Source organism: Salvia hispanica, chromosome 5 (genome assembly GCF_023119035.1).
Source record: "Salvia hispanica cultivar TCC Black 2014 chromosome 5, UniMelb_Shisp_WGS_1.0, whole genome shotgun sequence".
Lineage (NCBI taxonomy): Eukaryota > Viridiplantae > Streptophyta > Magnoliopsida > Lamiales > Lamiaceae > Salvia > Salvia hispanica.
In genome coordinates this window covers 17,381,467-17,400,843 of record NC_062969.1, presented here as the reverse complement: position 1 = coordinate 17,400,843, position 19,377 = coordinate 17,381,467, and the positions used below count along the sequence as shown (strand labels likewise).

Below are 19,377 nucleotides of genomic sequence, written 5' to 3'. Positions count from 1 at the left end.
GTAGAGAGATGAAGATAAAAAAAAGTAAGAGAGAGTAAAGTGGGTGTGGAAAAATGTGTTGACTTTTACTAAAAAGGGAAATGACTCTATTACTATGGAACGGACGAAAATGAAAAAACGCCCCTATTACTATGGAACGGAGGGAGTAGTAGTATATAATTTTTTAAAAATACCACCAGGTATATGTGTATCAACCGTGCAATATTGATGCAATTGTCAAATCAGTAATCTGTTTTCCTCCCTGAAATTGCATTATCCAGTGAAAAGGTGGTGCAGCGTTGTCCATCTTTATGGGCAACTCCTATTGGGATCAATAACCCTCCTTACCCTTTTTCTTGCTTAGGTTAGACGTTGGGCGATTGGAACACTTAACTTCGATCCAATCACCTCTGCACAACCCAACGACTGCGTAAGGTAAACCAGATGTGAAACAACCGATCAACTGACAAAAATGACTCGCAACTCATAAATTGACATATTTCTCCTTTTGGTGCATGAAAGGTATACATCACGCCGCGATCACTTCTTAGAAACACACGTGTTTACACTACCAGAATCGCTTGTCATTTATTGTATAGTAGGGCATAGATACAAGCAACACTCACACTTACATTCTCATCGAGCATTGAATGTGTGCCACCAAAAATGCACTCGAAAAACTCCAGAAAATATAGTAAACCTGAAGAGGGTAAGGCCTGTTATCCAACCGTGTGTTGCTTGCAGCCTTTGGGACCATAGTGCTCTGAACTGCGTCGTACCATCTTCCTACACAAGTAGCAATAATGGTTTTGGCACGCCCAACAGAAAACGTGATTGTTGTTCCCCACCTATCGAAGGACAGAACAGTTAGATTTCAGGTTTCAGTATTTGATGAATTTACCATTAATGTGATATGCCACAGTATAGATGGATACACGAAGCAAGATAACAATAATATGCTAATATAAAAAATAACAGTGATACCATATAATCGGCTGCAGCACCAACAATAATGAAAATGATGATTATGATGACCAACTGTTATTTTAAACAAAACTGAAGACATAAGAAAATGTAGCTTCAAATGATCACATGTTTAAGTACTTAATATCACACTCTTGGTTAAAGTTTGAATACAATCACAATCACAATGGTCAAAAGATGACTACAAGTTCAAAGATCTTCCCCGGGGTGCAGCCGTGGAGTCATATCATGAAGAATTCAAGAAACGATAATATGTATTTTCCAATAGTCCTTACCCAATTGTGAACACAATGGCAAACACTGTCTGTTGCAAGTTGAGCAAAATAATAAACTTAACCACAAGTAAAGAACCTCTATGAGGTGGAATCATATTATTAATAATTTAAATACAATATAGTGCAGCTCCAAATGGCAATTGAGAACTGAACTTAAAAACAGTCTCTTATAAGCTTAAATATAATCCATCACAGTCATCAAATTTGATCATAAGTCCAAAGAGCCTTTCTGAGGTGGCTCCTTGGACTTGTACATTGTTACAATTTGTATATAGTTCAAAACTTTAACAATCTTATGTCATAAACTAGTGCAATTTGAATTACATTTTACTCACTAGCTTATTTTTTATTGTTAGCAAATAGGAACCTGATTTATTTATTTTACTCACTAAGCATTTTGAATTTTCATTTGCTTAATTTTTCTTGGGAAGCAGCTAGAAAGGTAAAGTGGCAGTTGTAGAAAAGTTTGTCAGACACAAGCGACAAAAGATAGAGGTGCGTGCGCCGCAACTGAACTGACCAACTTATTCTAAAGGAAGGCTGTCACCATCGTTTCTGTCATCCCCAGCTGTATTTTTTAAGAGGCAAACTCAGAATGAAGGTCCCCCAGACCTTCTCTACAGCTGCAACATGATTCAATTCTCATTCTTGTAATGTAAGAGATCAGCAGGTCGGACCAAATGAAGGATGATGCAAGATAAATGAACCAAACGATATAAGGAGAAGTGCTGAAATAGAAGAAAAAACAACCTACAAGAGAACCTATCTAAGCTTGAATCATCCCACAAAAGCGGGTAACTGGATGATAGTTCTAACAATGAAAATCCTAACCTTCTGATCCAAATAAAGCATATAAATGTTCCTTAACTCTTGGTCAGCAAGAGCCTGATAACCTAACCTAACCTAACCTAACCTAACCTAACCTAACCTAACCTAACCTAACCAACTAACCAACTAAACAACTAACTAACTAACTAAACAACTAAATAACTAACTAACTTGTTCTCCCTCTGTCCCATCGCAAGTGATCAACTTCCATTTTGGGTTGTCCCAACTCAAGTGATTGATTTCCATTTTTAGCAAAAAAAGAACACTTTACTCTCTCTTTCTTGAAATATGTACTTCTCTATTCCTCTCCTCATGATCGATTATGTGATCCAAAAGAATCTTACTTGTCTGATCAATGCATTAACACTTTACTAGTGTTATAAATGTTAGTAGGAATAGAGAAGTCAGAGAAAAAGTAACAAATCCTGATCTTGGGCTCCCCTAAAAACACAGCAAAATGAACTTGGGACAGACAATAATAACAGAATAATAATACTGCCATAATCATTAAGGAAAGTATCTCTAAATATGTTTGTAGAGTCCAGAATGAAGGGTGCATTAGCCTTTAAACTTGACTGAATTCCCCTTGTTTATTGCTCCCCCATTTTTCTTTTGGAATTAGTTAAAATGTTACTGCTGACATATATACGTAGTAAAAATTAACAATGATATTGCTATCAAGAGAATGAAGTAATGCATTCCTAACCTTCACATTTTGCTGACCACAATTAGGGCATGAGTGACCATGATTAGCAAAAAGTTGTGCTTGAATCTGACCAACGATTTGGCGACCATTCATCTCAGCCTCCCACCTCTGAATTTCTTCTGTAGGGAAAAGTTCACAAGTCCCAGACCTGCATTTTGAAAAAGCTTACCAATTTAAAATGTTATGCAGCAAATTATCACAAACAGAAGATTATCATTATACAACTATGTGACTATTATTTTCGCAGCAGAAGACTGACAGCATACCTGAAATGTTCATATCCAGATATTGCCTGATTACACCGGTAGCAGAAGTATTGCCCACAATTGTCACAAACCATCTTATTGCAACCTTCAGTTCGAGATATAGCCATCTTACAAGAAGGGCATTGTTTCGCAAAACGATTGATCTCCTTCATACTAAGAAGCTGATTAATCATATCTGCCTCACGGCGCCTTTGTTCTCCTTTCATTGAAGTTGAATTTTGGCGACCCTGATGATACAATCAATAATCCAAGTAAGAGTTCAGACAATTTACAAATAATCAACGAGTAAATCTGACAAAAAAAATTCAAGCGTATATAAAGAGGTCTGATATCTGTCAAGTGATGATATCAGCTGACAGAATTTGTCACACAAATTTATTCAAAGGAATAGAGAGAGAAGTAGTCCAGGTGATCAACATTTAGTGCTTCTGTGGAATTGTGTAAGTTATTGAAAACAATGAATATTAAGTTCCTCCAAGATAATAAACAAAGTATTATGAACTATAGAAAATAGACTTCAATCACTATCATGACTATAAAAGCAAACAAGATTTGGATTGCTGGAGGTGCTTACAAACTAGCCAACCACAGACTCTTAAAGAAATTGCTTTTGACCATTTAAACCCAATTCTGGTCACAGGCAGAGAACACCACACTCCAAGACCAAGTATAAATGAAAGAGCCTGTATAATTCTATTCCTACACTATGCAAACTAAATCCTGAAATTAGTTTAAGTTAGGTTATCGCACTATTCCCTCTTTATCCACTCTCTGCTCCAAATATTAAATTTTCCTAGGAAGAATTGCAGGTTTTTTGGATAAGGTAGTGAAACCGTGGTTGAAAAATCAAGTAACAAGAATTTCCAAACAGAGCAGCGAAAGAGATCAAGTTCACATACAATAAATATTCAATACCTGCAAAATAGCTAGTTTCATCTCTGCTGACATACATTCAACTCCAACATGACGCTTCTCCCTACATAGTGTGCAGAAGCTGTAGTAGCACTTTGAGCATTGTGCATGGTCATCTTTATCCTCTAGACAAGGTGTTTCACACCTCGGGCAGTAGACAACATCAGTCATTGATTCCAGAGTTTTCTCTAGCATCAAGGACTCCCAGTGTTCAAACTCTTCTTTTCCTAGTAATCGTTTCAGTAATCCAGGTGGGATCATACCCCCACATTTTGCTTCTGGGCACTGAAGTTTCAGTACTGTTCCTTCGGTTATGTGCATGTCAGAAAAAGTTTTAATGCATTTCTCACAAAAGTAGTGCTGGCAGGGCAATCTAATGAACTCTGTACCTAATAAATGACAAGAAGAACACCAATCATTTTAAGGTCAAACAAAAATTCCAAGCAGTACAGAAATCTGAGGATGTTGATACACATCCTCAGGTTTGTAACTGAAACATCAAAGAAGATTTATGGAACTCAACTTATACAATGTTGTCTGACTGCTTTACTGGTACAAATCTAGCTGTTTAAAAATTTCAAATCTAGTTCCTTCGTGATACACATCAAGAGCTAAAAGTGTAGAAGTCCATCTTTAAACATTAGAAGTCTATAAGTCTACCTTTTAATATCATCCTTATTTCCTTAGTCTTTTGAGACACCTATAAATAACTCCCTTTTTGAGAGGGATGTTGAATCTTGAGTTTAGTATAAGGACGGTAATTTACCAAAGGACGTCGTTAGAGTATTGTTTATCAATATCTATTCCATATTCCATTTTATTTGAGTTCAGCCAATACTATTGTCTTTTCCACTCGCTTCTTTTCTCTAATAAATCGGTGGAGTGAACGTGAAAAGAAATGACGACAATGGAAGCTCGTGTCGAGGCACTAGAAATATGAATTTTAAAGTATTCCTTGCAGAGTTCATCTATTACTTTTAAATTTGAATATTTATAACTGAAGATCAAGTTTCTTATGCTTGAGACATTCACTTGATTCGAAAGCGTTCATTGAATCTAAATGTAATAAATATATAAACTTACCAGGAAACTCGCTTAAACAGATGCTACATTCTTGAAAGTTTTTGCAGAAATTTTCGTGGCACTCTTCATCATTGTAACTCTTTATTGTAGGTATATCAACATCAGGGGAGACACTTCCAGAAATCGCCCTCCTATCGCCATTGTTTTTTACACCGTAGGGTCCAAGAATGATATCACTGTCAAAACCAAGATAAGAAAGGGTACAACCATGTAACCACTCCAACCATTGGTATATAACCTCCTGTCCAGCCTGCTCTAACCATATTGAATCAAGCTTGGAGCAAAGATCAGAAATTTTAGCAGATCCCAACCACTGCACAGATATAGTAAAGTACGGAGGGCAGTCGCTTGGGTACGACTTAGGTAATAAGCATGTCAATACAATTGGCGGCAGATACTCGACTTGGAAAGAGTATGAAAAATCTGAAGAATTACCATCTCCGTTCTGATGAGAAGCAGACGAGTTAAACTTTGCAGTGACACGAAGGTCTTTGGGCACTTCAACATGAATGAGAGCCTGCACGGCATAATGAATGTTAACATAGTATATCTATATAATGCTACTAACATCATCAGTTGCTTTACTACCTGGAAACATTTCATGCCACTCTGGTTCTCTAGAACAACAATTTTATCTCCATAAATAGATTCCACAGCTAGTAGCTGAATAGCAGCAAGAGATAGTCAGCCAATGGAAACAATACTTGAACTTATGAACACTGAGAAGAAATTGATAGTTAAAATTACAATAAGTAGAGATCAATCACATTAATTTAAATTACATATTCTACTGAATATATCCAATGAACACGATTCCTAAGTCAAAAATTGAAGATGAAAAAATCATCATAAGTATGGTTGAAATGAATTACTACTTAAATTAGCCACCACAACTGAAAAACTAAAAAAATCATGTGAGGAAGGAAACAAGTGAAGAAAATTAAGTAACACCTCATCCTCCTGCAGCTGTTTATTGATGCTAAGAAGCTCCTCAGTCAATTCAGGCTCTTGCGCGCTAAACCTGAGCTCCTCTAATCGTTTAACAATGAGATCCTCATCAATCTCATCACTGTGGGAACTCGAATTCCCCTCTACGGCTCTTTGATTCCCAGCAGATGCAGAAGCCTGTTGTTTTGCATCCACACCGACAGAATTTGAAGCAAGTTGAGATTCTGAGTTAACACCCTGATTTTGTTGGTTGTTGGGGAGCGAATTAAAATCAGGTTGATTTTGGCAGGATTGAGCAGAAGATGAAGAGGTTGGACGGGGTTTAACAGTCCAGTTCTGCTTAGAATTATTCCTCCCGCCTCGATTGGCTTGTCTCCTAGAAGCCATGGCTGAGATCGTCGTCTATGTATTTCTAACCAAAAAAACAGTGTTTACTAAATGTCGCTCACAAATTTGCCTAAAAAAAAAGTAGGAAATTTCTAACGAAAAAAAATTGAGTCTGTTAGCGATTACTACCTCCGTCCCCCAAAATTTGCTACACTTTGATCCGACACAGATTTTAAGAAATGTAATGGAAAGTGAGTTGAAAAAGTTGGTAGGATGTGGGTCCTACTTTTAAAGTATTAGTTTTATAATAAAATGTGAGTAGGAATGAGTTAGTGGAATATGAGGTCCACTACCAAAAATGGTAAAAGTGAAGTGTATCAAATTTTCAGGGACGGACCGAAATGATAATATGTATCAAATTTTCAGGGACAGAGGTAGTAACTAGAAACATAATCCACGCCCTCGGGTCCCAATTCATTAAAGGTACTAGTTTAAAAAAATAATAGTAGGAGTAATACATAAAAATATTTATTATTACACAATACTATCTCCATCCCTGAAAATTTGATACAGCTTACTATTTTGGTCCGTCCTTAAAAATTTGATACACTTCACTTTTACCATTTTTGGTAGTGGACCTCATATTCCACTAACTCATTCCTACTCACATTTTATTATAAAACTAATATTTTAAAAGTAGGACCCACATCCCACCAACTTTTTCAACTCACTTTCCATTACATTTCTTAAAACCCGTGTCGGGTCAAAATGTAGCAAATTTTGGGAGATGGGGGTAGTAGAATTTATAAAAAAAAATACAGTAAATAACAAACTAAATATTATAAAAATAAACAAATAAAAAAATAAATATATAATAATTAAAATACGAATATATAATTGGTGCAAAACTATAGTAAAGTGGAATCATTTTGTCATTTTAGTAAGTTCCATAGTGGTGGAGTCATTTCCCTTTTTTTTAAAAGTCAAACACATTTTTACTCATTTAATCTACTCTCTCTTTCCTTTTTTTATTTCTTCATCTCTTAATCTTTTTCATTTCCTACTTTATTCTTCATTTACTTAACTCACTTAACACATTTTTTTTTTTATTTCTACGGACAAGGGGGAGTATGAAATTGTATAAAAAAAGTAGGACTATAGGAGGAGAAAAGATGATTTTTTTATGCAAAACTATAGCAAATGTTATTTTTATTTATAAAGGATGAAAAATTATACTCCATCTGTTCCCTCATAGTTGAATCATTTTTTCATTTCGGGAAGTTCCCTCATAGTTGAGTCAAGTCCATATTAACTTTTTTCTCTTTCTTACCTTACAGTCTCTTACTTATTTTCTCTACTTTTTTCTCTTTCTTACTTTTTTATTTATTTATTTAACACATTCAACATTCCTTTCTTTAACTATGTGACGAAAAATTTCGCCTCAACTATGAAGGAACAAAGGGAGAAATTTTAGTATAATATTTATAATGTCATTATATAATATATAAAAGATACTTAAAATTAAGAAAAAAATATTTATTAACCAATGAGACTGTATACCATTTTGCACAATCTCATTCGTTGATGTAATAAATGTGGAGGAAAATTAGGTTGTCTGTCGGTTGCCCTCAAGTGGAACGAGAGAAGAGTGAGAGACCATTGGTTTCAATTTTTTTTAAAACTTAGCATATGATTGTAGCAGTTTGCTACATCTAACCGATAAACATGGTCCACGAGCATTCACAATAGGGAGTCGTTCCACCACTGTGCGACAACGGTGCGACGGTTCCTTTTGCGCGCCTTAAGCCATGGGACGGCGGTCCGCGGGCGCCGACGGGATGGGCATGGCCGGGAGCGGGACGACGCTCTCTCGGCCCCTATTGCACGCCGAGCGGGAGCTGTCCAGAATTTTTCAAAATTTTATTGTTTTTTAATTTTTTATTTCAACTCTATATATACAACTGATTGCACTTCATTTTTTACTACTTCCCATGTTCCTCAATAAGAGTCTTATTTCGACATTTTCGTTCGTCCCACAATAAGAGTCATATTTCACTTACACCATAATGGTAAGTAGGTCCACATTCCACCAATTTATCTCTTCACATTTTATTATATACGTAAATGAGATTCACATTCCACTAACTTATTCAATCTATTTTTTTTAAATTTTTTTTTTTTAAATTTCTTAAAATTCATGTAAACCAAATAAGACTTTTATTGTGAGATGGAGAGAGTATTTAATAAACACCAACTATTAAAATGACTTAAATTGGAAAGCTTCTAGCAGGACTGTGAGGTTGGCAGATGATGCGATTGAGAAATTTTTGGGTGGGCATGAGGGATAATGAACGATATTACTCAGAACAAAGAAAATAGTCAGAAGGTCGGCAAAACGAAGATAAATCAGTACAAATAAAACAGAAACATTGATCTAAGTATAAACAAAAACAGAAAATCATCGATGAAACTGAGGTTCCTCGTTGGTGGCCAGGCACATATTTAAGCTCTCACAATCCTTGAAAATCCCCCACACAATGGGTGTCCCCAAAATCTTTTCCCTTTGCATACCTCTCATACTAATCTCTTCCGCTACTACAGCCTCATCCGGCATAAAAGGTGCGTACTGGCCTTCATCTTCACCACTTCCACCATCAGCCATACCCACTTCCTACTTCACCCACTTATTCTACGCCTTCCTCCAACTCGACCCCACAACTTTCCAGCTCCTCCTCACCCCGCCCGACCACCTCCTCATGCCGGCCTTCACCTCCTCCGTCTCCCCCGCCAAGGCCATCCTCTCCATCGGCGGCCAAGCCGCGGACTCCCGAATCTTCTCCAGCATGTCCCGCAGCCCCGACAACCGGGCCGCATTCATCCAGTCCTCCATCCGCACAGCAAGAGCCTATAGTTTCGACGGCCTCGACCTCGACTGGGAGCACCCGGCCGACCCCGGGCAGATGGCCGACCTCGCGTCCCTCTACCGGGAGTGGCGCGAGGCCGTCCATCAGGACTCGCTAGCCTCGGCCAGGCCTCCCCTGCTAATTTCCAGCGCTGTCTACTTCGCGTCCAGCTTCTTTCTCCCGGGTGACGTCCCGCGGACGTATCCCGCGGACGCTATCGGACGGTACGTCGACTTTGTGAGCCCCATGTGCTACGACTACGCCGGCGCGTGGCAGCCGAACTTCACCGGGGCCCACGCGTTGCTCTACGACGGGAGCAGCAACGTGAGCACGAGCTACGGGATCGGCACGTGGAAGGGGAGCGGCGTTGCGGCGGAGAAGATAGTGATGGGGATGCCGGCTTATGGAAGGGCGTGGACGCTCGAGGATCCGGGGATGCACGGGATCGGAGCTCCGGCGGCTGGAATCTGGCAGCAGGAGACTCTTGGAGTGATGAATTATTCGGGTATAGTGGAGTTTAATGAGGAGAGTAATGCCACGGTGGTTTTCGACAACGACACCGTTTCGGCGTACTCGTATGCGGGGACGGATTGGGTGGGATACGACGATGCTATTTCTGTTGAATACAAGGTCAAATTCGCAAAGGCCCAGGGGCTTGGGGGCTACTTTTTCTGGGCGCTTGGCTTTGATAGCCACTGGGAACTTGCTAAAGCAGGTACCCAAATACTCCTACTTATTACTCCATTCTCCACTCGTTTTCTCAAAATACTAACTCTTTTCATTTTTTGTTTGGAATATTTTTCTGTCTATAAATGAGGCTACTTTAAATATTAAAAAGTTTCAAAAACGGAGGGAGTAATATTTTGAAAACAGAATTAGGTCTGTGCACACAGAGCTAGACTGATGGTGTCTGTAAACCTTTTGCTTACAGCTTCGACAGCATGGGATTGTAATTGATGATTGATTCCGCATCAGCCTCCAGGATGATTCAATATTTCCCATTCATAAATATATAACTACTATGTATATATATTTGTTAGTTTCCTGCTTTTTTAATTACATTGTTTAAAATTTAGAGCAATCTATTTTGACGAAACCACTCTCACTTCAAACTCCCTTCTAGTTCAATGCAGTACTAACAGATACTCCCTCCGTTCTATAATAGTGGAGTCATTTTTGTTATTTTGGTACGTTCCATAATAGTATAGTCATATCTCGTTTTAGTAAATGTCAGTCTATTTCTTCTCACTTACTTTATTCTTTCTTCATCTCTCTACCTTTTTCACTTTCTACTTTATTCTTCCTTTACTTAATCCACTTAACACAACTTTTCTTAAATCGCGTGGCAAAAATGAAACACTTCAATTATTATGGAACGGAGGAGTATATTTTCTGTATTTAGCTAGCCCCCCATCTCCTTTCTCATATAGAGCTTATCTATATTACCAAAATAAATTAATTTAACCATTGTAAACGCAGCCCATATAAAGGGTGAACAAATATGACCATAAACTTGATTGACCCAGATTTTAATATCAATCTTTTTGACTTCCATTTTTATTTCATTACTCCTTCCGTCGTATAAAAACAACCTTCTTTTTCTATTTGATCCGTTCATAAAAATAACTCATTTCTATTTTTGGCAAGTTTTTTATAAGGTGAATTTCATTCTCCACTAATAATACTTCAATCACTTTTTCTTTCCACATCTCTCCACTAACAATACTTCAATCACTTTTCTTTTCACATCTCTCTTACTTTACCAATTTCACATTAAAAACCGTGTCTTCCCCAAAGTTTCTATTTTTATCGGATGCATGGAGTATTTTTAATCTCGATTTTGAGTGATATTTTATAAAGTTTGAAAATTAATCTCAGCTTATACAATGTATCACATTATATTGTAGATGACGTACAAGGCCGTATGTAACTTTGTTTTTCAATCTAAGAACTTGATTAACTACAAAATAATCAGTTCACTAATTAAAAAATTGAGGTTTCGAACATGACGGAAATTTGGACTATTATTCAAACATCTCAAAGTCTCTATAAATACATTCATTGAGGACAAATTCCCCCAAAAGTCTAATGTTTTAAAAACCCGACCTATCGGTTCATGATTTAACCGGTCGGACCGATTTAATCACTAGTCGAACCGATGAAGCTATTGCCAATATAATGGTGATTTCTAAGGGAAAAAAAATACCAAACAAATGAAGGGAGGTAAAGAAATGTAAAGAAAAGTGAGTTGAATAAATTAGTGAAATGCGAGTCTCACTTATATATATATTAGTTTTATAATAAAATGTGATTGGAATGAGTTGGTAGAATATGAGGTCTACTTACCATTTATGGTAAAAGTAAATAGGACTGTTATTGTTGGACAAAGGAAATGGCAAAATAAGACTCTTATTATGGGACAAATGGGGTAATAAAATGTGAGTGAAATTGAGTTAGTGGAATGTGAGGTCCATTATCAAAAGTAGTAAAGTGAAGTGAGACAATCAATTAGGGATGTACCAAAATAGAAAACTATAACACATAATGGGGGACAGAGGGAATATAATATAATATATTGTATGATTTTGTTAATCTAAAATAAGAAGAAAGTAGAATGAATGGAATGACACTAAATGAAAGGAATGATTATTCCAAAGGGAATGGTGACTCCAAATATAATGATGATTTCTAAGGAAAAAAAAATACTAAGCAAATGAATGGAGGTAGAAATACCATTCTATTCCGTCATACCAAGTTAGCCCTTAGTTTTGAAACTTAGAAAACAAAAGGTTAACTTCACACAGTTTGTCGGGAAGTCGATGAACCGCTGCTGGATGAGATACGTGAATCCGGCCAGGTGTGGAGGCGTCGCCACACTTGAGCCATAAAACGAAATACCTCCCCTCTCCTACTTTCTTCACGTCGTCGTCGGTCACCAGTCCACCAAGAGGCAACGGTGGTGCTACTAGTATATGAGGGAAGGCCAGCCAAGGCAACCGTCAACCTTAGTTATTTCGGCCAAACGATGCAGATTTGACTCCTCTACCGTTGGTTTCACCTATATGTTCATAAACTCTTTTTCTATTCATAAATCTCAAGTTTATTATTCAAAGTACACATTTATTGGACCATTAATTATTGCAAATTTTGGGATATTTTTGAACACAGAGTGTAAGATTAGTTAAACTACAAATACTAAATATCGACGAACTTCGTCGTAATCCAACTTTTTTACTTAGTCCCTTGATAATTAACGACAACTGATTAACCATCTTCAAACTCCGCTGTTTTCGTATTATCACTATGAAGAATATATGTGCTTAATTTGTTTGTCCATCTTAGGAGAAAAAAAAAATCCCCTGTCAAACCATAATTAAAGAATCAAACTGGAACGCAGCTCACATATGTCAAGTCTGAAAATTCATATAACTAAATCATAGATAAGCAGTATTAATAAAAGCCAAAATGACGATTCTAAACTTGTCATTATAAGTAAAAATATGATTGATCAGAACAGGACAAGGAAAAAATACAAAAACAAGAAGCAGATGCAGAAGTAAACTTTTTCGAAAGAATGGCGTATTATACAGCCAACATTACATGTCAAGTATATTCAGGAATTCCAATCAACGACATGTATGATTTTCCAAGCATGATTACCAGATTTATGCAGTCGTCGCCACATTGTCTTGTCGTTTCGTCCAGTCAACATAATTATCCAGAATTAAAGGCCAAGCTTCATCTGAATCATAATTATTCAGGTCCGGGAAGCTTATCTGTCAAAGTAAATAAACAGTTTACAAACGGACAAGGATGGTGCCAGACAAGAAACAATCGAAAAATTAACTGAGAAGTACATACCTCTTGGCAAAATCGAAAGAAATTCGTCCACTGATCCATATTTATTACCTTATACTCACTTTGACTCTGAAGAGAAAACAACTTACCATATCAATCAGGAAAGTGGAATTATTAAATAATGGTCACACTTATGTACATGTTACTTAAATAGAGCACTCATAAACATCAGACTACTTAAGGTCGAAGCATTTTAGAGTCAGAGGATTATATTTCAAAGCTTAAAGGGGAATGAATATTCATATATAGTAATCACTACTTACCTTAAGAAATGTAATGAATGAATCTACCTGGGCCTGATATTGGACCCCTAAAACGAGTTGTAATAATACACATGCGGTCTCAATGTCTAGACACTTTTTATTATCCTCTGCAACAAATCAACAGGCCAGAGTTACATTGGAAAGAGAACACACATATATCGGCACAGAGATTGCAGCTGTACATCATTGCTTACCTGTTAGGCAGTAACGGAAGGCATATCTGTAGAAACTAACAAAATTCTCTGACTTCAAGGCCTTCCAATTAACAAACATGAATTCGTTAGTGCTATGTTCTCAGAGAGGCTAAAACATCAATTCAATGAGCATTTGCTACAGAGGCTTAGCTACCTCTTTCTCAAGTTCTGGCAATGACTTCTTCAGTTTAGGTATTGTGTCAACCTTAAGAGCTTTCAAGCCTCTTCGCCACTCATCCTGATGGATCAAGGACACAATGAAAATCAAACCCAAGGAAAAAACGCAATGTATGAACAAATGTTGACAGACATGACAACATTGTGTAGCACAAAGTGAGCATACAGTTTTACTTTATATTTCAAATCAGAGCTGAAACTAGATCATTTTATTATCAGCAACGTTAGCTGGTGTCTAGAAATGAAAACTGAAGCACCATGAAACAATAAAATTGAGAATAACGCTTCATGAGCAAAATGTGAAATGCTAAATTTTTCCAATGTAACTCTCAAGTTCAAACATTGGGCCTATAGATAAGAGGAATATTCAAACAAGTAACATGATTTGCTGTCACATAGTCACCAAAAAAACACCAAATAGAGAAATCATGTGTACGGGGCTCGGGTGAAGTCAAGAAGGCCCAATTAATGGCCAAAGGGAAGAGGGTAAAGGGAAAAGGGAAAGGGGATAAACCACAAGTAAACCACACTGGTTAATGATGGAAGTGGAAAACAGAAGAATACGTATGTCAATCACCTAAGAAGCACTGGTACGAGCAGAAGGCTGGCATCGCTGTTCTAGGACGCATATGCTACAAAATACTTTTCAATACACACCTAAAATACATTAATAAATTTTGATATTTAAAAAATACGTCCTGAATACGTTTTAGGCCAAGCTTAATACGTTGTAGCCAAGCCCAATACGTTCTAGCCCCCTGCTTCTCTGTTCACACTAGTTATCAGTTCAAGACTTGCTTCTCTGTTCCTAAAACGCCGCCTCTGCTCTTAGGATTAACCCATGTCCACCCCAAGTTCATCCGGCTCAGATGAACTTGGATGCTTAGTAGTTATTTTCTCTATTTTTTCGTGTTAAATATTATTAGAACTTACAGACATTTAAACCTACTTTAGACGTATTGAATCTTGGTTTTTGGAAATTGACATATTTTCATCCTCGTATAATATCATATTCGCATCATCCTAGTGCTTCTTAGTTAATCACAATAGGGAAAGGATGGAAAGGAAAAAGGAAACAACCTCATGCGAGATATTTTTTTTTTTGTTAAGGCTATAAAGAAAGAACTGATATATTAAACAACAATAGAGGCTCACCTGAGTAAAATATCCCTGCTTCTGTGCATCCATTTTCCTTATAACAAGTAAAACATATCCAGGCTCAGGCAATAGAATATACAAGTTACATGTTTACAGAAAAAAATAATTTGGTGAGATCTTTCTTCAACAAATAACTTACCAAGCTAGCATCAATATCCTAACATCCGTACAGTCCACCTTTAAATCAGAGCATAATGCTTCAACCCCTTCTGGACTGTGCAACAAATCATTATAAGGTATCATTATTTTGTTAGTAACTCTTGTCATTCAAAGAGGCATGATGAATCCAGGTTTACTTAGAATTAATATGTTAAAAACTAAACAAAGAGAGTAGCAGTGCAAAAGCTTAGTTACTCAAGGAAAATTACTATAGCAATCATGATTAAAACTACAACAAGTAAGGAATTTCCAGCTACCGTTTCTCTCTTTTGTTGATCTCTACTACTTGAAGTGTACAAAATTACCAATACAACAATCAATTTCATTTATAGAGGTGAAAAATTCTCTTGATATTCTACAGCTTACATACAGTCGTAGTTAAAATTCATCCAAAATGATCTATCTACTAATGCCCCAAAGCCAAAATCTCAAAATCCCAGAAATTGCACACAGATCGCTTTTGAAATTTGTTGGAAGGAAAACAAGGGAAAATAAAATATTGAACCATTAGCAATTTACTTTAAAAAAATCATAAGTTAATCAGCAAAAAAGTTTAAAACACAATGTCATCCCACACTAGGCTGCACAACTAATTTTCAATACATATAGATATAGGAATGAGCTACCATAAATGAACTGCAGTACAATTTTCTATAAAATATAAATATATATTATCATTCATGGACAATATCAATCAAATTAAGCTTTCACAGATTCCATGAATAGGATAGAACTTAGAAAAAAACTAATTTTAACAAATTGTAAGGGTTATTGCTGAGGTTAGCCTACTTGAACTGAGTATGATGTGCTTTACAAAGGTGTCTTCAATAGTTCAATCAATGTCACACACAAATGTAACTGTATAAGTAAACCGCAAGGCATGTATAACAAAAGCATTGATCATTTTCATGCAAGTAAGTGGGTAAAGGCAGTACAAAAGAACACTCACTCGATCACACACGATGACTGATTAACATATTTTGTGTAAAGTTCATCAATACGTTCGTCCACTTTCTTTCCAGCTCTGCTGGATGCTGGAAAATAGAACAAAACAAAATTAAGTCAAACGATATAGAAAATGTATTCTAAAGAAAACTAGTATATCTACTTAGAATGTGCCATGTATAACTATTTACAATACATATACTGAGGTAAACCGAAAAAAGTATGAGCCAATGCACCAGCTTATGTTCCCACAAGGAAATTCACTAATTCGGAGCATTTTAGAGTGTAGACCATAGTAACTACACATATTCACTGGTACATTGATAATTGATTCTTGAAAAGGCTATCCATTAAACCATATACATCATGCAGAAAAGAGACAAAAACTGATTTATTCTTTAAAAGGATGCATATCCCCTGGAAGTTGAACAATGGACCCCTCACAAAATCAAAACAACAAAATACACTTAACTAACTTGAATTCCAAATCATCAAAAGAAAGGACCTAACATATCTCAAAACAAAATTGGTGGTCAATTGAATCTGTTGACTAATACTTTAATCCAATCAAAAACCTAATAAATCATCCAATCAATACAAAACCAAATGCATTGCTCATCAATCCCAACCACACAGAATGACTATAACCAACAACGAAAACATACATTCAATGCCACCGAAAAGTATGCAAGTAAAAGATATTTCATAGATTAGAAATCATCACAGAATAGATACATAATCAATGAAAAAACTGCGCAGCCGATTATATACCGGAACGAACAGAGTCGACGCGGGCAGTTTTGATAGGGGAAGAGGTTTGATTGTCAGATTTTCTCTTGGAGGCGCGAGTCATATTTGCCGCAATTTCGTTGAGAATTTGGTAAATTGTTGAATGAAAAATGAGTTTGGTTTAAGGAGAGGATTGTTTGGGTGTAGACGGGGATTATATATAGTTTTTCAGAGGGGACGTGAATGTAGAAGCCTCGGGTTTTCGAGGAAGAAGAAGCTACGGTTGTGCTGGATGCTACTGCCACACCCACTTCCCTATTGCCAGACAAGTTTCGAAACATTTTGACACAAACAGCCCTGCACCAATGGGCCAGAAAAGGGCCCCGATCCAATTATAAAGCCCAATACCATTATGTATCGTTTAGTTGCAGTTTTGGTGCTGGGCCGGAATAAGAAAACTAAGCTAGGGTTTTACTCCTTCCGTCCCATTAAAGATGACCCACTTTCCTTTTTGGTTTGTCCCAATCAAGATGACTCATTACTTAAAATGGAAACCCTTTTATCTCTACTTTATCCTCTCTCTTACTTTACTCTCTCCATTTAACACACAAAATAAAGTTGCATAAAATCCCGTGCTGCCCAAGAAAGGGGTCATCTTCCTTGGGACGGAGGGAGTATGATTTATTTGGTTTTCAAATTTTCAGTGGCGCAGTAAATTATACTCCCTCAATTTATAAAAAATAGTCTCATTTGTCAACGATACGAGTTTTAATGAGAAATTGATAAAGTAAGAGAGATAAGAAAAAGAATGGATAAAGTAAGATATAAAGAGAGAAAATGTAGGTAAAGTATGAGAGAGAAGAAAAAATAATTAAAGTATGAGAGAGATTTTTAAGAAATGGGACTATTTTTTGTGAATATCCCAAAATGACAAAATGAGACTATTTTTCGTGGATGGAGGGGGTATATTGACCCTTTTTCAATTCAGTTATAAACTCCTTTCTAAAGTAATTGAATTTGGGGTACAAATTATGGAGCTGCAGTTTGTTCATGTAAATTTCATAAATGGTCACTAAAGATAGTGATAAAATGCAAACTCTAAATACCGTACAAACTACAAATTATGATATGAACCGTTAGAAAATGTCAACACAGTGTCAATACAACATCAACCGTTGATACTATATTGACATTTTTGGTTGATATCATTTTGTCATCGGTTGACATTTTCTAACAGTGCAAGATCATAGTTTGGAGTTTGTACAAAATTTAGAGTTTGAATTTGATTACATCCTTGGTCACTAAACTATATTTGTATCAAATTGGTTATTCTCTTCGTCCGCGATTAGGGGTCCCATTTGAGTTAAGTGGGATTTAAAAATATAAAGGAAAGTGGATGGAAAACGATAGTGGAATGTGAGACTCATTTAATATACATTAGTTTTATAATAGAATGTGAGTAGAATGAGTTAGTGTAATGTTGGGTCTACCTAGCATTTATAGTAAAAGTAAATCGGGACTCATAATGGCGGACGGTAAAATGGTAAACTGGGACTCATAATGGCGGACAGAAAGAGTACTAAACTTTAATTTGTTTCAAAATGGATATTTGAAAAGCAGAAGTGAGTTGAGTGTTAATGTTCGTATTTGTTTACACAATTTTAGCAAAAGAGAATAGCACAGACTGATTGAGAGATGTTGATCGACTGATCAAGACAACTCTTAGCCAATCTAACTTGTCGTTGGGAATGCACACGAACGAAACTCACTCCTCTTTCAAGACCTTAACCCACAATACTATGAACTAGTATAGCGAAGTAAGGATCGATCCCACATAGATGAAGGATTTTCACATTTGTTGTTGACATTTGGATTTGGCTGCTGCCACACTTCAAAGTGGGTTAAGTTTATAAACTACTGGACTGAATGACTTGAACTTACTACTATCTAACAGATCAATTTAAACTAGACGGCATCTTGAACTTACTACTTACTCCTATCTTTCAACTGATCAACTTAGAAATCTAATGACCTAAATTGAGAGACTCATAATTGACTTTCCTGATTCGGCTAAACAAGAATAACATTAAAGTGGGGACCAAATCCCTTAACTAATAGGCATCGGAAATGCTGCAGAAGGTAAAAGAAATAAAGCTGCAATTCTAGATCTGAATTTCTAACCACTCCATCTTCTTCATCGCATCGGTCCAAAACCAGCACACAACTCAAAACTTGAATATCCAGAACAATTAAATGACTGCAATGCGGATCTTAAGAGTAAACTCAACCATGCCTAATATTTCTAAACTACTTGATCACCTGAAACTGAAAACAGAGTGTGAACGACGGAAACCATAAACCATGCAACTCAGAACACACAACTCTAGATGTACGTAATTCAACATCGATCCCCAGGAATCCAAACACAATCAAGTAGATCTAGGAATCTGAACGTAACTTACTAAGATCTTAACCTCATACATTATCAATTGCGAAAAGCATCCAATCAGATTTTAAAAAAGCTGTTCGAAATGTAAACCAACAAACTCCTTGAAACATTCATGACTTAAACATTGACAAATCAACAGATTTAACTCAAAACGAAGATGCCACACATAAGATGAATAGAACAGTGAAACACTTCGAACTTCAGATGCAGATTTACTAATTCAAAAGTTGCCTC

General features: G+C 36.5%; 3 protein-coding genes across 4 annotated transcripts; 1 reads left to right on the top strand and 2 right to left on the bottom strand.

The window, feature by feature from the left end:
* Nucleotides 1-443: 443 nt before the first annotated feature.
* Nucleotides 444-6,415, bottom strand: LOC125190292 (E3 ubiquitin-protein ligase RNF14). The gene is made up of 7 exons (XM_048087559.1): nucleotides 5,985-6,415; nucleotides 5,622-5,696; nucleotides 5,034-5,550; nucleotides 3,954-4,339; nucleotides 3,039-3,265; nucleotides 2,773-2,920; nucleotides 444-827 (listed from the first exon to the last, which is right to left on the bottom strand). Exons 1-7 carry the CDS (start codon nucleotides 6,366-6,368, stop codon nucleotides 699-701), a joined length of 1,866 nt encoding a protein of 621 aa, XP_047943516.1. The 5' UTR covers nucleotides 6,369-6,415; the 3' UTR covers nucleotides 444-698.
* Nucleotides 6,416-8,845: 2,430 nt separating this feature from the next.
* Nucleotides 8,846-10,230, top strand: LOC125189535 (class V chitinase CHIT5-like). Its single transcript, XM_048086805.1, has 2 exons — nucleotides 8,846-9,926; nucleotides 10,143-10,230. The coding sequence occupies exons 1-2, from the start codon at nucleotides 8,846-8,848 to the stop codon at nucleotides 10,166-10,168; spliced, it is 1,107 nt and encodes a 368-aa protein (XP_047942762.1). The 3' UTR covers nucleotides 10,169-10,230.
* Nucleotides 10,231-12,661: 2,431 nt separating this feature from the next.
* LOC125187422 (DCN1-like protein 4) lies at nucleotides 12,662-16,991 on the bottom strand. 2 transcript variants are annotated; one of them, XM_048084013.1, is made up of 9 exons: nucleotides 16,737-16,991; nucleotides 15,970-16,054; nucleotides 15,001-15,075; nucleotides 14,859-14,895; nucleotides 13,681-13,764; nucleotides 13,527-13,587; nucleotides 13,333-13,439; nucleotides 13,073-13,138; nucleotides 12,662-12,987 (listed from the first exon to the last, which is right to left on the bottom strand). In XM_048084013.1, the coding sequence occupies exons 1-9, from the start codon at nucleotides 16,816-16,818 to the stop codon at nucleotides 12,877-12,879; spliced, it is 708 nt and encodes a 235-aa protein (XP_047939970.1). In that variant the 5' UTR covers nucleotides 16,819-16,991; the 3' UTR covers nucleotides 12,662-12,876. The 2 variants fall into 2 exon arrangements, with proteins under 2 accessions (XP_047939970.1, XP_047939971.1); XM_048084014.1 differs by having other exon boundaries at nucleotides 13,360-13,439.
* Between the last annotated feature and the right edge of the window lie 2,386 nt (nucleotides 16,992-19,377).

What these genes read in the sequence shown, in the direction of transcription:
- LOC125189535 (XM_048086805.1), top strand. Translation starts at nt 8,846, where the DNA reads ATGGGTGTCCCCAAAATCTTTTCCCTTTGCATACCTCTCATACTAATC. An exon ending in CTGGGAACTTGCTAAAGCAG is followed by an intron (nt 9,927 to 10,142) that starts GTACCCAAATAC and finishes TTTTGCTTACAG; the next exon opens with CTTCGACAGCATGGGATTGT.
- LOC125190292 (XM_048087559.1), bottom strand. Translation starts at nt 6,368, where the DNA reads ATGGCTTCTAGGAGACAAGCCAATCGAGGCGGGAGGAATAATTCTAAG. An exon ending in CTGTTTAAGCGAGTTTCCTG is followed by an intron (nt 4,340 to 5,033) that starts GTAAGTTTATAT and finishes GTCATTTATTAG; the next exon opens with GTACAGAGTTCATTAGATTG. An exon ending in TGAAACTAGCTATTTTGCAG is followed by an intron (nt 3,266 to 3,953) that starts GTATTGAATATT and finishes TTGTATCATCAG; the next exon opens with GGTCGCCAAAATTCAACTTC.
- LOC125187422 (XM_048084013.1), bottom strand. Translation starts at nt 16,818, where the DNA reads ATGACTCGCGCCTCCAAGAGAAAATCTGACAATCAAACCTCTTCCCCT. An exon ending in CGTCGACTCTGTTCGTTCCG is followed by an intron (nt 16,055 to 16,736) that starts GTATATAATCGG and finishes TCTATTTTCCAG; the next exon opens with CATCCAGCAGAGCTGGAAAG. An exon ending in TGCCAGAACTTGAGAAAGAG is followed by an intron (nt 13,588 to 13,680) that starts GTAGCTAAGCCT and finishes GTTAATTGGAAG; the next exon opens with GCCTTGAAGTCAGAGAATTT.